Source organism: Platalea leucorodia (assembly GCF_965183815.1).
Source record: "Platalea leucorodia genome assembly, chromosome: 22".
NCBI lineage: Eukaryota > Metazoa > Chordata > Aves > Pelecaniformes > Threskiornithidae > Platalea > Platalea leucorodia.
In genome coordinates this window covers 2435445-2452583 of record NC_138844.1, presented here as the reverse complement: position 1 = coordinate 2452583, position 17139 = coordinate 2435445, and the positions used below count along the sequence as shown (strand labels likewise).

General features: G+C 44.4%; 1 protein-coding gene across 1 annotated transcript in view; it reads right to left on the bottom strand.

Annotated features, from left to right (window-relative positions):
- Positions 1–17139, bottom strand: part of MYO1D (myosin ID) — a 159783-nt gene that overhangs the window by 103010 nt on the left and 39634 nt on the right. Inside the window, exons 5-14 of the mRNA XM_082332086.1 lie at positions 16495–16548; positions 15462–15557; positions 14239–14355; positions 12788–12991; positions 11494–11639; positions 11296–11410; positions 10414–10584; positions 5505–5575; positions 3713–3787; positions 2018–2150 (exon numbers count right to left, since the gene is read on the bottom strand). Of these exons, the coding sequence (XP_082188212.1) occupies positions 2018–2150; positions 3713–3787; positions 5505–5575; positions 10414–10584; positions 11296–11410; positions 11494–11639; positions 12788–12991; positions 14239–14355; positions 15462–15557; positions 16495–16548 (1182 nt within the window). The remainder of the gene's footprint in view (positions 1–2017; positions 2151–3712; positions 3788–5504; positions 5576–10413; positions 10585–11295; positions 11411–11493; positions 11640–12787; positions 12992–14238; positions 14356–15461; positions 15558–16494; positions 16549–17139) is intronic.

Sequence of the window (17139 nt, the reverse complement as noted above, 5' to 3'; positions counted from 1 at the left end):
ATTTCATCAGCTGTTACCACAGCCTTCCCAAAAAAAGTCCTGCAGGGTCCAAACCGCAGTCAGACACATAGACGTTGTGACTGTTGATCCCCAGAAGTGCAACTCCGGTCCCAAGTTAAGCATGGGAAAAATGAGTAACACAACCCAAGGGAAGAATTACGGTACCCGTAACTGCAGTGAGTGGTGTCCCCAAAAGAGACGGTGGTTTTACCAGCCCCGGAACAGCAACTCGTCACCCGCTCTCCAGCCCCCAGCAGAAGTGAGAGAGCCGAGACAAGTATCCAAACTGGCAATGACTCAGAGGCAGAGCATCCCATTTATTTGCGCATAACCAACATCTAACAAAGCATAGCTTGAATGCCCAGTTATTAGCTTGCTAATCGCATGCACATATTATTAACTATCGGAAAAGTCATCTCGAGGTGATCTTCAGGGCAGAACGGCCAAACAGAAGCACTGTATCTCAGCACTCTGTTTTACCGCTTGCCGTACACAATGACTGTGTTCAGGACCCTGATCTAAGCAACCCCTTCTTCCTAGGACACACCAAAATTTAGACCCTTTAAAGTAACATAAGCTTGATTTCAGGATGGGTCTCACCAAATTTGGGGTTTTTTAAGACGTATAGCAGCCAGGGTCTCCACTAAAAATAGCTAAAGCTCAACTACATAACTTAGTTTGCAAGCTTAAGTACCTACAAACACTGTTCTGCTGGGAGCGTTAGCCACATAAACTTTTAAACACCAGACTCCAAAGTGCGATTTTCACCCCCTTCGTCCCAGCCCTCCGTCACGCTAAAGGTTGGCCATAAAACACTGCGCAACCAAGACAGCCCTTGGCTCCTTCCTGCTTGGCAAGAGCCCTTGTTAAGCCCTGACAAACACGCCTGTTTCATGAGAGCCTTCCCTTCGCTGGGATCCGTAACTCTGGGAAATACAATGCTCTAAGACAATTTTCTCCATTGCTATTCAACAGAAAATCAGGAAAACCCCAACATCTTCAATGCAAGTTTCTCCATGAAAATTTAGGAAAGGTTAAGAACGGGAAAGGTGCGTACTGCGGCGCACATAGGAGCTCCCCAGTGAATTCACGAGCTATCCTGAACACGGCCTATCCTTGGAAAAGGCCGACATTTGTGGTAGAGATACTGATGATAAATGGAATGAAACTACCTCATTTCACATAAGCCAGCCAGCCTTCGATGATGAGTTTTGGTACCTACTGACTCAAGATGGATAATGTGCGATTTAAACTCTTCATCTCCTGCTGTGAGTTGCAGGAATTGTTCAAACCACCACAGTGCACGGCATTCTCCTGACTATTCCATTTTTATAAATACCAGGTGGCCTAGAATAATTTTTCCAATAAACAAGCAAATGAAGTTTTTCCAGGAACGCTTGCCGAACCTCCCCACCAACAGCTCCCTGCTATTCCCCCTTGACCACAGCCCTCCACTACAACCCCCCAGCAGTTTCTGTCTGTATTGCTTGAAACACCGCACTGCAGTGCGTCAGGTTCCCTACCCGTTTGGCTGGGAAGAGATAACGTGACTGCTCCGTACGACAGAGATCTGCATTAACAACAAGTGGCATCAATCAGAATCTTTTGCCTTCCCCAACTACTCTTTTTCACAGAAGTCATTTGGCATTGAAGGCCAGAAAGAGAGAATCTCTCCACCATGAAACTACATCCTCTGGGCCCTCTGCCAAAAAAGCTTTGTTAGAGATGATTATTTATTTGATATAATAATTATTACCTAAGAGAGACTGGCTTTCCTACAAGCAAAAGATACACTGGTCACAGAGGAAACAAAAATCCACCTTCTTCACGCGGGGATGGCAGGTAAGTCTCCTACGAGATCTTCACAGCTGCCCATTGTCACGACCAAAGCTCACCTGCCATTGATCAGCTCGGCTTTCCGACTGATTGCAGCGATAGGAAGGTGGGAGTCTCTCCATGGGGAAGCTATACCCTACTCATCAGAAGTTGGAGTCAATTTTGAAACAGAAGTATTTACCTTTGATGCCAGGTTGTCCACTAGTGCAATCATGGAGTTCTTGAAAAGAGTAGCAGCTGTCAGAGGTCGCTTGGTTACCTCAGTGATGCTCAGTTTACCTTCAGGCCACATCATCTTCAACACAGGGTTAGAGCTAAAAGACAGTCTCTTTAATTGCACAGCCTAACAGCAGTTCCATTAAATTTAAATTTTAACAGCTTGCTTCTGTCCAGATCTACTGGTGTTTTCAGCTCAAAATGTATCAGCCAAACCAACATGACATTCCTGGGCAAAATACGTCTTGGTCTTGAGCAATATACTGTTCAAGCGTACAACCAAATATTCTGGAAAACTGACAAGCGCGTTCTCCTCTTCTGATAAGATGTGCAGTAATGGGATAGTAAAAAACCTGCAGAACTGATCTACCAAAAGCAGGGTCTGCCTTACTGACACAAACATAAAGAATTTAATCAAAACAGAGAACAGTAAGGCCATAGCCTACAACATCCTCCCTTGAAACTTGCTATCTGATTTGAAGGTGTATTTCTGCACCATTCTTCAATATAAAATAATTTATATATTTCAGCCTACATTTTTGTGAAGGGTTGAAGGCGAGGTAAAATGGCCATGATGGATGGTAAGAGCTCTGGAAGAGACAAAAGCTGAAAGCAGTTACAGCAATCTAATAGCCAGTCTGTCACATGCTTTAATATGCTGTAAGCGGCCTGTGTGAACAGTCTTTACCAGAGATTTAACAGAAAACAGAGGCTAAATTTAATAAAACCTCCGTACAGCAAATATTTTGCAGGTTTTTGGTTAATGTGAAGTTTTGAAAACATGAACAGCAAGGCTGTTGAAGGGAGTACTGAGTAAACATCACAGGAGTGTAAACTAAGTTAATAGCTGTACTAGCTTTTCAGCCAGGCAAACAAAGTTGTCCAAGCAGCTGCAGGCTATTTTTTTTCTGACTTCCACCTCCGAGCAAAGTCTCTGAAAGGTTGAGACAGGCCACAGTTACGAATGAATTAGAACACGGTTAATGCCAGCCTTCAAGGAAAACAGCTTTGCGGGGCACTTACACATACACGCACATTTTGATAGGATTTCAAATTTCCTCATCAAAGGCAACTTGTACTTGCCTAATTAGTATTTATAACACTTGACTACATGGTTTAAATTTTTCACATCGTGCACGTATGAAAAGGATTCAAATCTATTTGCCCATTTTACCCATCACCCCTAAACTTTCTGCCAGAACAAGGACTTCTGGCTGGGGCCGGTGATATCTGTTGTTGACCAAATGCTACTCAGCCTCTTCAGCATTGATTAAAGAGAGATCAGTAATGGTACGTTTGCAACTGGTCCAAAAACCTAGTTAATGACAAATCAAGCAGCACAGGTAATCTCTGCACAGCTATCTTGGTTGCACAATGAGTTGGGTTCAAACAAACACTTTAAATTTAGTTAAATTAAAGGTTATATCAGAACAAAAACAACATATACAGAGTAAGGACTTTATCCTGAAAAATCAAACTAACAGCCTTCAGGTCGCGGCAGATATACAAAGATCAAATCCCAAAGCAATGTGTTTATTCACGAGCACTGCACACACAGTAAAGATAGCTCAGTGAAAACATCTCTTCTAGCATCCACTCTATAAGAAAGGATTCTGACAAGTCAGATTGAAATTCACTTCATTAATATTTTTATTCCTACCTGTTGTACATGAGGCGCTTGAAGTCTTGAAATAAAGTGTCCTTGTTTTTGTCAATAAATCCAGTGACTGAGTAACTAAAAAAAAGGAAAATAGAGTTAATTGCAAAGCAGCAAAGTCCTTCTCCGAGCTGCTGGTATCAGTGTGGAATCAGCATCCTTGCACTCCTACAGACACAGCAGATGCTAATCCGGAACCCAGCTCTGTTTCCCAACCTATCACTAATTTGCTGCACAAGCACTGCGTGAGACTTCGATCCTTCTGCCCAGCTTTCCACCTCCAGCGCAGGAACAACATACATCTAGTTTTAGAAAGCTATTTGAACTATGCAGGTGAAGAGCATGAGGGCTGAGACACCTAGCAGGACTTCAGCAAGCTGCAGACGGCCCAAATTCCAGAGTCCCACTCATGACTTCTGCCTCCAAATTCAGAGCATGTGTTCGTGTTACATCCTACAGAAATTTTCTTTTTCAATATGTCTAGTCTGTCCCTCTCTGGGTGTCAAGGAAGATTCTCTAGTGGGAGAGTGCCTGAAATCAAGAGCAGCCTCGACCCAGTGACTACAGAACTCTCCTGGAAATCAACTTTGGACTCCTTCCTTCCTCTCTTCCCACAGAAATGCCACCCTGAAAGATTATCGTTTCAGAGTTTCATCTCTTCTCCAAGACTCGAGACAGACAGTGCTCTGTTCTCAAAGAAAAGGTCCAAAATCTCCCCATTCAGTGACTCCCACTCAGTTGCTTCCTGAGCTCCAGATCCCCCCGGGAAGCCTGCACCTAAACCGCAGGCGCTGGGATCCAGAGCCCAACAACATCCAGATCCCTGCACGGGGCCACCCCCTCCACACAGTTCAGGCTGAAATATTATCTGCAAACATTTCCACATTTCAGTTTTCTTTTACCGGATTTTTCAGCCACTGGCGGCGCAGAAGGTTCAACCACTAATATGGCACCTTCTATTTTCTCCTCCTTGGCAAAACGCTTTGAAATCAGGGATGTCTATCAGCCATCGCTCAGCAAAGACTCCAGAACAAAACCTAGCTGCGCGGAATGGGCTCCAGTATGATCACACTGGTTGCCCCTATAAATTAAGGGTAAATTTAAACTCAAGGTAAAAGAAATCCTAAATTATTTCCTCATTAACTCCCTTTAGATTCTGCTGGCACGGGGAGTTACACAGATCCAAAACCATTAAATGACTCCAGTGATATTCCAGACAGCAGTTTTCCCAGTGAACAGTTTCTAACATATGGGCATCTTTCACTCCCACTTCATCTTCCTTCATATTACTGTCACATACTGGAGGCATCTTTGTAGGCTTCAGGTACGGAAAACTTTTCAACCGGAACGGGGAAGGCTTCTTGCACTGATGCTCACTTCAGTGTAACACTACCCTTGTATTTTTGCTCAAATCGATTTGAGCATTTAAAGCCAGGGAGTTATATAATAATACTAAACAGATGTCTAAACCAGATTTTATTAGCTCAGTATAGCTTTCTTGCACAAACGGTGCTGGTTTTTTTTTTCTCTCCTTTTTTTCCTGAAGCACGGCTCTGCCCTCAGCCCCCCTCCCCATATTCTCCTTTGGTTTCAATTCCAAGCACAAAATCATATGCTGTATAGCAAGTAACCAGCATAAGATCTAATTGATAAGCAACTGCTGCACTCTGTAATTCTGTATGACAGCTATTCTGGTTTGTACCAGAAGCAGCATTAAAGCAGAATATTGTACCACTTCAAAGCTGGCTAAAAGACAAAAATAGAAGGTGCAACTTTATTTCTGAAAGAGACTTACATCACATCTCCGGCGTAGTGCTTGATTCGAAAGTCTCTGTCAAACTCCAGCGTTTTGTCAGTCGCACAAAGCTAAAATAAATTCACATACATTAAAACATCACCTGTGGCCTTCCAAGTTTCATGGAAGAGCAATATGCATTGGAAACAGAAATGGAAACTATAGTTATTCCACTTTATATATGCATGTGTAGATGTGAAATCCAGTTATAACATTGCTTTATAATATTTTTTCATGGATGCATTATAAGAACATATATTTGTACAAAAATCAAGTTGCAAGAGTCTATAGCTTTTTCAAAAAATTGATACTATCTCAAAAACACCATTACGCAAAAAGAACATTTGCACATGTAGAGAAACATTGCACCTAAGAGTCAATTTATGACCTTCTTTTTTTTTAAAGTCTTCCTTTCTTTCTTTTCCCTTTGCAGTATCCCTCCTCGGCAAAGAAATGAAGCAATCAGAACATGACACTTAGAAGAGCAACGCTTGTTCTGTCCCAAATCACTCCAGATCAGCCAAGACCCCTCAAAGAGGGACGGCCCCTGCAGATCCCCCCGGGGCGCTCACAGCTCCGGCCCTCCGCTCTCCGCTCATTCCCTCGCGACGGCGGAGATGCCAAGTGCCCGCGCGGCAGCCGTTCAGTAGCAGCGGCCGTCATACGCTCATCCCTTCAGGAATAACAGCAGCCAAAAAAAAAAAATCCATCAGGCTCAGCTTAATTAAAAAAGGAGAACGAGGTAAAAATGAGGATTTTTGTTAAAGCCAAAAGGGGCAGGTAGATGAATTAAGGCTTTGCAGGAAGCATGGGCACCATTTAAAAACACCGAGGGCTACGAGCAAGTATCTACTCCCCACCACAAGTCTTGGGAAAATGAAAGAGGAAATTAGCACGGTTAATCTGCAGGGCAGGAGAGGTTATTAGAAGCAGAAAGATATCCTCCAAAAAACTACCTGTGTCCAGGAGTAGAAAATAGATTGGCTCAAACTGACAGAACAGATGTAAAAAAAATAAAATATATTTAAAAAAAAAAATCAGAAGGAGAAAACCAAACAGTCTGAGTAACAGAGTGCACACAAAGTTACACAGGTACGAGCGGCCCAGCAGAGCGGGAGCAGGAGGCACGCCGGGGGCTGCAGAGCGGAGAGATGACCGAGGCGTAGAAGGAACACAGACAAAATGAAGAAACGAGGCCATGCCAGGAAAAGAAAGTCATTTTTCTTTTTGCAGCTCTATTCACCAGCAAGGGGCTATGGAGGACGCGATGCCTTTTTTCAGCCACCCAAAACACACATCTCAAACCAACGTGTCAATAGAAGAGGTACAAGACAAGCAAAACCATAATGAAACGAAGCAACTGCTGCTACCAGACGGGACACGGCTGCACGAGCTTCTGGCTTAAAACTCATCCAGCACCAGAGAGACTGGAAGGCGGCTTAACATGATGCCAGGTTGTTTGTTTGCTTGTTTGTTTTTTTAAAGGATTGATTCTCTCTGAACTTTGTGTCTACTGGGCAAATCAGTTGAAATTATTAAAAAAAAAAAAAAAAAAAGACTAGCAAGTGTTTTGATACAGTTGATAGCCTGCTTGGATTTCTCTGAGCCTTTTCACAAGGTTCCTCACTAACAACTCAAAGAATTTAAGCTGCTATGAAAGATAAGAGCAAGGCTCTTCACAGAGATAACTGCTGGAAAGATGGGAAACAGGAGTCCTGCAGGGGCCTGGGCTGAGGTCTACGCTGTTAACATCACCTTAAAGGAGCCATGATCTGAGGGTGATCGGAAGGGGATCAGGCCCGGTGGTGGTACTCAATTATTCAGGGAAGCAAAGACAAGGGCTGGCTGTGAAGAACTGCAGGAAGACATGGGAGGCTAAAGGAATGGCAAAGAAGAGCAAAGGAAATTCACCATAAATACAGCGATACACCCAGAAAAAAGCCAAAGTTCATAGCAAATGACGGGCCCCAAACTGTCCATTCCCAACCCAGCAAGTATCTTCACTACCCTCCATCTCAAGAAGGACACAGAACTGGAAGAGGCTTGATGAAGGGCAAAACCAATCAAGTACTGACTGACTGCTACAGGAGGAAGGGCCAAGTGAACTAAGCCTCTTCAGGTGAAGAAAGAAATGCCAGGAGACGATGGCGAACGACATGGAGAAGCTGTACTGGAAGACACAGTGAACTGTGGTTTTTGCTGTTCAAGAACTAGGAGGCAACGGATGTAACCTAAAAGGGAAAAGGGAGAAGGGAGGAAAACGGGAAGGAGGAGCTCTTCACGCGAGTATCTAAGCCGTGGAATTCTTTGTCAATTTAAAAAAAAAAAACAAAACAAAAAAAACAACAACAAAAAAACCTGTGAAGGACACCAGCCCTGCTTCAGGAGGTTCCCGGACTGCAGATCACTGGAGACTGGGAGCATATCAAATTATCATTACGCATTTGTCCCATATTCCTCTGTCACTTAGACCTTCACTATTGCCTACTGTCTTGGAAGACGCTACGTCAGGCTGACCAGAATGGACCTTCTAATGCTCTTCCCTTCACAAGCACTTTGTTGAGATTGACACTAATGACAACTTGCCACTATTTGAAGATTCAGGAATTCTTAGACTATCACTGCACTTGATCCTTCAAAAGTATAAGATCAACTGAAAAAAATCAGAACTCAAAAAGGTTAAGAAAATGAACCTGTGATGTTGAGAAGTACTGTCAGAATAGTTAGCGTGTCTACAGATCTAGATTAGCATTAGACAATTCAGAGAAGGCCGACCCATGCTCTGGGAACATAAAATTTTGCCACAAACGCTCATGGGGGAAGCGTTTGCCAGTCTTTTTCCTGGTTGGTTTGGCTTTCAGCAGGACAACCAAGCAGGCAGCAGCAGATCAGACATGCAGTACACAAACGAGGACACTACTATTTAGGGCACGGCAGCCCCTTAGAGCTTATCCACACGGAGCCAGTGTGCAACCTGCTCTACAGGGGAGCCGTGAAGCATTAACTCAGGCTGAAAGATGGGAGCTGTCCCCATAACATAGCACATATACTTTAACTCTTTAGGAACAGCTTCGATCTATGCTGAACTTTCTAGTATCTGGACAGAACTACGGCAGTCTACAAAAGCAAGTTATGAAATGAAATCAAGTCCTTTGTTTTCCTTCAAGCCAGAAGAGGCTGGCTTAGAAAGCTCCGGTTTCCTACAGCAGTTCTAGATGGGACTGAGAAAGATATCTTAGATACTGGTAAAGGACATCTGCAAACACGCGAGAGGGAGAAAAAAATAATTATGATGCTGAGAGTTTTATGGGTCAATTTTTTCAAGGCTACATTGATTTAAACTAGAAATTAGCAAGCCAGGAAGATACATCATACCCTCCATAAACATTATTTATAGCAGTATTCCTTGTTTCCATCCTAGCCTGTGCAAACAGCTTTCTGACAATGCCACCCCCTACTGAGGAACGCTGCAACCGGCAATATTTTCTTTTAATGTTTCCTATGCTGTGAAGGGACTCCTGAAGGTAAGGGCTCAAACAGATTTTTTTTTTTTCCTTTAATTTTCATTTTATAGCCTCCCATATACTTTATGAAACTCAGGGCTCTTCCCCGGTGTATCAAAGTACCACCTGCTCCCTCGGTGATGGATCCACGCCACCTGAGCAGACGCAGGACCAAGGACAGGACGGGAACTCCTTTCTCCACCAGCTCATGTCTATTGACCAGCCGGCTTCTGGCCCACTTCCCACACTGCCCCACTGCAGAGGATTTCAGACTCCATCCCCCCAGGCTTCACTGCTCACAATCATTAGTACTACTAAAGGAAGCAATTTGCATTAAAATGTAGAAACTCAGACCAGGCTTCATGAAAATACTTGTTTTCAGGTGAGTTTACTCTGACTGTGCTATGCATCTGCTGGGTTGAGGAGGAGAGCAGGGCTCCCCGTTGCCCTCCCTCAGCTAGGGTGCATGTGGCAGATGAGATGACAGATGTGCTGCAGCTAAAGGGCACTTAAGGAAAGCCACATCTGGGAGGAAAAAGTGGTTATGTTATTTTCATCCTAGCCTCTACCCAAACAAGCCACATCCAGATCTATTGTTTATATCCAGCCTCCCTGGAGGCAGCCTTTAGCACATATCTTATACAACCATGCTAATTTTGTATTTCTGACCTACATAAAATATTGTACTGGGGTGGGAGGGAGAAGAGGGGAACCGGCATTCTGAGCGATGTATTTCAAACCACATTTCTCAGTAGAGAGACATCAATAAATTAAAGGCCCATATTTGATTACTCAGTGTGGAAGATTCTCAAATTAATCAGGCTGGTGACCGTGTTTTCAATATGCTGCCAAGTGAGGAATAAATAAAGCCTTTTAATTCGTACAGTGTACCGAAAACAAAGCGAGTCGAGGGGCCTGGATGATCATAGGTACAATCTGAGATGAACATGTTCTGTAGCCAATGACGATTAAAAAAAAAAAAAAATCACAGTGCTGTAATAAAGCAGAAGTGTGAATAATTTCACTGTCACTATGTATTAGAGCAGCCTGGGAAGAACGTCACGTGGGTTGAAACCGCGCGTCGATTGGTTACAGATGACATCATGATATGTCAAGGCACGAGCTCAGGCTTCTTTTATGCCTGGAATAAAACTGATCTCGCGTTGGACATACTGCAGCTCCCTCTGCCGGATACGGGGCCGCCCCAGGCGCGACCTAAACCCAGACCAGACGGCCTGTTCTGTGGTTAGGAGCTGCTGCTGCGCCTAGGCATTTCATTTCGTACTCGCTGGTCATGATTCCAACGCCAGCAAGTCTTTTTCCTTACTCTGTTAAGTCTAACAAAAATAGAAAAGGCATCACACAGGAAGGGAGGCAAGTTTTGAGGAGACAGAGGAGCACGTTACCTTTCTGCTGGAGAAATGAGCGTGCTTCCCTAGCTTGTTATTAAGAGCCTCAAGGAACATCTCGTCTGTAACTTTTCCAACATTCATGCAGGCATCGTCCAGAATGGCAATGATCCCTTTGTGCTGCTGCTCCACCAGGTCGACGATGACCTGATTGTTAAAGTAATCAATCTGTAAAAAACAAAAAAACAGGTATATTTGTGACTTTGGCGAGTGAAAGAGAGGAGTACCAGTGCTGGCCACTGATGAACAGTACCCTGCGTCTGACAGAGAGAACGGGGCCCACCATTCACAGCAGAAGCAATCAGCTTTTAATATGTCGATCGCTAACTCAAAATTAAGCAGGCTCCTCTTCTACCACTAAACAGCGGAGACGGTGATCTTTCAAACACCTCACATAAATCTCGAGAACTCTGCTAAAAATCAACGGCTACAGAACGCACTTTAAAATGTCTTTTAAAATTCAACTGCGCACAGTCACCACAGTTAAAACTGCGCATCTTGTCCTCAGCGTTATGAAAGGAATTTGAACGGGAGAACTCAAGATTTTTATACTTGAATATACAACTAGACAAAATACGGAAGCTCTCAGCAGCAACACACAGCGATGTGTGTGGCATCACAGAGACGCCACAATATGTTTTAACTCAGACCTGGAGTCACTTATTTTCCCAAACCATGGCAAATATAGAAATGTGAGATGAATGGTTAGCTTCTTCCACAGCCTGATTCCCAGACAGCAAGTCTGACAGTACAGCTGGCGCGGACACAGATGTCCTATCGACTTCGACAGGAGCATACATGTGGAGCAACTTTAGATCTGGGACTTATTTTGGTACACTGACCTCAAAGCGACCTCTCCCTCCCTGCCAAATCACTCACATGCTTCCAGGGAATTCCCTCTCGCTGGTACTCCTCCTGCTCCTGCTTTAGAACCAGCTGAATAAAGAGCTGCTGTAGCTTTTCATTGCAGTAATTAATGCAAAATTGCTCAAAACTGCAAAAACGTAAGAAAAAAAGGGGATGAGTTTTCTGGGAAAGGAGGCGGCTTTAACACGGTGCTTAAACAACATGGCTCACCTGTTATTGTCAAATATTTCAAAGCCATAGATATCCAGGACGCCAATGACAGTGTTTTTCCCATGTATTGTAGTGTCATAGTTCTTCACTTCAATCACATCATTGATGTGTGTCACAATCCAGCAGAAGAGGCGCTCGTATATAGCCTGCCAGGAGACAAATGCTGAGGAATTTCGCCTGCATCTGTCTCAGTTCTTTCTGGTAAATGCAACACATGGTGCTGCAAAGCTTCATTCAAGATGCTGCCCTAACTAAACAAAAGCTACAGAGAACAGTCTGCTAAAAGCGAACAGCTACTGACAAGAAGAAAATATTCTACGAAAATATTATTTTTCTTTCTTCCAAAACTCATTTCCACAAAGTCTAAATCCTAGTGAGGTCACTAGGTACAGTGGTTCCCCTCATTTGATTCCCGTCTGCTTTTCAGCTGCCTAATAACTTCCAGACCTGAGAACAATTCAACAACACTGAAGAGCAAGTGAGAGTTCAGTTACAGAAACCTAACAACCGAACACAACGGCAGTAAAATATTCCTGATCGCTTTTCAAAAAGAAAATGTTCTGTAGGCATAGGTGTCTTCGCAGTCTGCATGTTCAAACTGTACCACGAAGCTGTGCAAACAGATAACCTTAGAAAAAAAAAAGTCAAGTTAATAAACTCGGTAACTTAATCTGTTCTTCCCTTGTCATTTGATTTCTTGTCAAAGGAAGGACAATTGTCATTCCTTCAGTCATCAGTATCCACCTTTCCAAAAGCCAGACAGCACTTTGGGTTTCCAACCCGAGCTCTAGATGTTACAGTTCCACTCTCTACTCTTTGAATTCAACTGCTAAACGAAGTCAAGAATTGCTTTTTGCAAAATATTCAGCCCTGTACACTGTATTCCTTTTGCAGATGCCAGCAAGCCAGGCTTGCAGCTCCCTCCCCTCGCCCGCGTGCTGCAAGCGCTGCTGGCGGTGGTGCGCGCTGTGTCGCAGCCGGGGAGGGGTAGGGACGGTGCTGCTCTGCAACGCCCCTGTAGAACGCAGGAGTGCATCCATTCAGAAGTAAATCCACGTGAAGTACGGCCTTCCCGTGTCTCAGGAAGCACTATACTTACTGATCCACCCAGGAATCCTACCGGGACCTGGGCATTGAAACATGGGCAATTATGAAGGCCATTCAATACTGAAGGCCTTCCTCGGGCACCACCGTGCTTTGCTGCGCCAAGTACAGCTCAACCGAAAGGCAAGAGAAACGCATCAGTTACCATCACGTACAAAATCAGATGCAGAGAAAGGAAATTCAAACTCACTTTTGCAAAGGCATCTCTGCCGTAGGTGGCTTCTTGTTCGGTATGTTGCTTGTCGATGACATCCCGACCCGTAGCTACAGTTCGAAACAACAGAGCCTTCTCCACCATGTCAGATTTTGTTGACAGCAAGTCTGCGATGATCGACACAACCTTGCCATTTTCTATTACAGGCGTATCACCATCCACAAAAAACTTCAAGTTCCCCTGCAATAAGTAGCAAGAAACTAGATTTCTCAATCTGTCTTTTATTCATATGAATCATTACACCCCAAGTTCGTCCATATTCCACCTGCTGTTCAAGTCAGTAAAGCTCCTAACACCTTAGAAGGGCGGGCCGTGCATATCCACATACCCACGAAGCTCTCACATCAGTGGAAGCAGCAAAGCCCGACTCAAAGAAAAGCATTCCTGCTCAGTGTTCAGCTCAGCTTTTGGAAAAAAATTACATCAAACACTTCCAGAGGTTTAATCAAACACTGTCTCAAGATTCAGAGTCTAGTGGTGGGTAATGACATCAAGCATAGAAACACTGGTTGTAGCATTTCATCTTCGCTGCAGCTCGCCACAAAAGCGCTAGGCTGCAGTTCCGACTGTAACGCTACTGCCCGCACAGGTAATGTGAATGTTCCGGGGAAGCTGAGAAGCCAGCACTGCTAACGGGGCTGGACTGACAGCGCGGCGCCTCGACGGCTTTGCTACTGAACACCTGCAGTGCCAGGATTAAGCAGCAGCACGACTGCACTGTTTGCAGGAGTGGTCTCACGCCCTGTGTGCACAGCCTGGCTCTGCCTCCGTTCCCTTCCCCAGCACTGGCGCACAACTACTCCACGGAGGGGAAAAAATTGGAGAAAAGCTACCGTTTTCTTTGCCACCTTCCTCCTGCCCACCTGCGGCGCCTCTCTTCTCAAGGAAACATAAGATGTGAGGTACAAGGACGCTGCGCAGGGGAGGAGACTCCTGAGAGAGAATATGGGTGAAGGAAGGATTTCCTTAGCATCAGAATACAGAAAGTAAGAGGCCTCCCGTACCAGGCTGTGCTCAAGCCTCCACCATGAAGTGAAGTACCATCCCTCCAGCAAACCCACAGCGGAGATGGTGAGTGTGAGGCTAAAAGCGGACAGAAGGATGGCGAGGTGAGAGCTCCCGACCCTCTCACTGCCAAACCCAAACCATTCCCGTTCAGAACATTTAACAGCTCCCAGTAGTCTGTGGTATGTCTGTTTTGGGATCTGGAATACGCAGGAATAAATGTGATCTTCCATCGTTACTGCAGTGTCCTATTTTACCAAGGATTTTCACTCACCACTGGAAGTCGTAAACTGTATTCACTTTTCCAGCCAGCAGATCTTCCAACTGCTTTTGCAGCAAGAAAATTAGAGCTGCTGGAAGTACCAGTGTACGTGACCCCTCCTGAAGAACAGCCTACTCATACCCGCGGGCAGAGCGCTTACCAAGTGAAGAATGGCTGCCACAATTTTGTAGACAGTCTGAATCTCCTCTTGCTTGAAGCCTATCACTTTCATGGCATCAGCTACTGCTTTGAACTCGGCACCATCGTTGATGGAACACTGATGGGAAAGAGATGTTTGGGACATGAGGGACTTAATGGAAGTCAACTGTGAGAAAGCAAAGATTTTGCAAGCCCGTGGGAAATAGATATGTACTTCGCTATTCTTCAGATGCAAGACACTGTCGTGAGATTTCTCAACTTATTCTAATGCCATACCGTACGCTTGTACGCCGAACCCCGCGTTGGGCACACACGTATGCTAGCAGCAATGAGATACAGAAACCCGCCACAGCACGACTAAATAGTTCAGTACTTTCCCAGTGGAATTTCTTGTGAAAGAGTAGAAGCGATTCATAAAAAAAAAAATCAGAACAACAGTTACAAGTAGCGCGGTCACAGACCCTCCGAGGTGAAGCTGCAGAGCACCGGCAGTGAATTTCTGGTCACCATCTTTCCCAGGATGAGCCTCTGCCCCCCTCCCCTCCTGACCACCTGGGTTTGTTTTCACTGCAGATTTCTAGAGAAGCCGATAAAGGTGTCTGAGAAGGCCCGTGGGTTTGTTTGCCAAAGAGCATCTCGAGAAAGCAATTAGGAAATCTGGGAGCCTTTTGGCTGGACCCTGCTTCAGGGGGACAACACTAGGGACGACTCCAGACATATTTAAAGTGTTCAGGATCTTATTGTCCTAAAAACTTTATGGGTTTGTTCCCTTCTTTCCTGCCCAGAGGCCCCCTTGAGGATAAGTCAGATATGAAGAATGAATGCTTCAGTAACTTAAATGCTCCTACTGTAAAAAAAAAAAATTAGTCCTTACGGCTTTTTGGTCCAGAAAGCAGCTAAAGTTACCCATCATGAAGCATGAGAAGTCTGTCACTGGTAATGGGTGAAATATCTATGCCTGCATTTATTAACAAAGGTGATGTCTCTCCTACTACGTTTGATTGTTTTTTATAAGCAGACACAAATGTAGTAGGCGCAAGTACACATATGCTTGTCTTCTAGGGCCAGAAACTCCATTAAAAACAGCACATTGGTGTCACCTTTCCATATTCATCCTGTAAATATTGGTCTCAGCTTCTGCTAGCTCAGCAGTACTTTAAGTATTTCAAGAAGCATTTACAATTTTAAGACAAGTTACCTCTAACTGACTAACACCCCCCTCACCTTTATCTGTGCTCCAGGACAGATATAGTTGTACGCAGATGCATCCTTCTGAAGATGTAGAGAACGTAACATCTGGTCAGAACCCCCCTGGAGGAGCTGCACAAAGAGTATTTTAAGAAACAGCGAATGAAAAAAATAAAATCCTTCCTTCTTCTGTTTCTTACTCATCTGCTTGACAAGCAAAATCATAAAAGCATTCAATTACTGCTACAGAAGAATCAGCGACAGTATCTGGAGCCGCAAGCACAAGACGTGCAAAACACAGAGTCTGCATCGTTGCAGGGCTCTGAGCCGCAGGAAGAGGTTACCTAAATGACTGTCCTGTTGGGTGACACAGCTGTTTAGAAAACAAGGCTGAACCTCTTCACAGCCCAGACATGTTTACATCTGTGACGTGCCACAGATGTGTCTTGGCAAGCGCATTTACCTTCTCCGCTGTACACAGAGACTTTCCAGTAGGAAATGACACGTTCACGAGAAAGGTGCGAACGTGCCATCATGGAGTACTGCGCAAGTGGGAAAAAAATAAACAAACCGACGTTTCCCTCACCGCAAAACTGAGAATAAAGGTTATACTAATAAGCTGACCATTTCCCCCAGAGGACGCACAAGGGAACCACCATACAACATGGAAGACATTAAAAAGAACCCAAAGGAAAAAAGAAAATCAACTCGGTGTCATAAAATTACTTCCATATGGACTACGGGCCTCAAGAGAATATAGATGGATTAGACTTATTACAAATAAAACAGTGAGTCAAAGTCCAATATTCTACCATATTTGTTTAGTTAGCCTCCTTTTAAGTTTACAAATGTGTTAATATGGGACTGGAGGACAGAAAAAAATAAATCTTCCCATGCTCCTTCCCCAGACCAGGCCTAGTCAAAGAACTGAAGAACCTGAGATCACCCAAGATGCAACAACAAGGGAACCCCTTGCAAAACACACGAGAGGGTGGAAGCTTTAGACATTTCTCCTATCGTGTCTGGGAAACTTGAGAAAAGTCATTTATTTTAGCAAACGAATACAAACCTGGTAAAAAGAATGAAAGCTTCGTTCTCCCGGCTGTTGCACAATCACACGAGACTGTGGGGAAACAAAATACAAAGATAGGTATTTGTGGATGTGGACGGCCTGCTTCCCCAGCACCTCCCCTTAGACACTGATGCATCAGTCCACCGCTGCTAGGACACCTCCAGACTAATCTTATCTTACAATCCGTCTGTTATGAACGTTATTAGCTAGGCACGAGCATGGAGTTTGAAGTCTATCGTCAAAAAGACCAGCTTGCCTAACAGCTGCAATATCCTACTTCCAACCAGGAATCCCATGCAGCAACTACAGAATTGCTTTCATGGAAGAGTCAAATAAAACGTCATTTTCGTTTAAGAGTTATTTAATCGCTGGAAATGAAAAGCAGGACTGTGTGACTACAAAAAAATGATCCACAGGCCACAGTTAGGGCCCCTCGGTAACCACTTGGACAACCCCAGGAGAGGCTGACCGACAGCACCCAGCCACTCTACAAGCGAACGCTCTGCGCTAACACAAGGGCATTGTTTTAGGGAGCAAGCGACAGCTCCATCTTCAGAGCACTCATTCCAAATCAGTGCGAAACAGCACAAAAAATAAAGTTAAATGCAGCAGAAATTCAGTCAACAAGCAACGTAGGCTTGT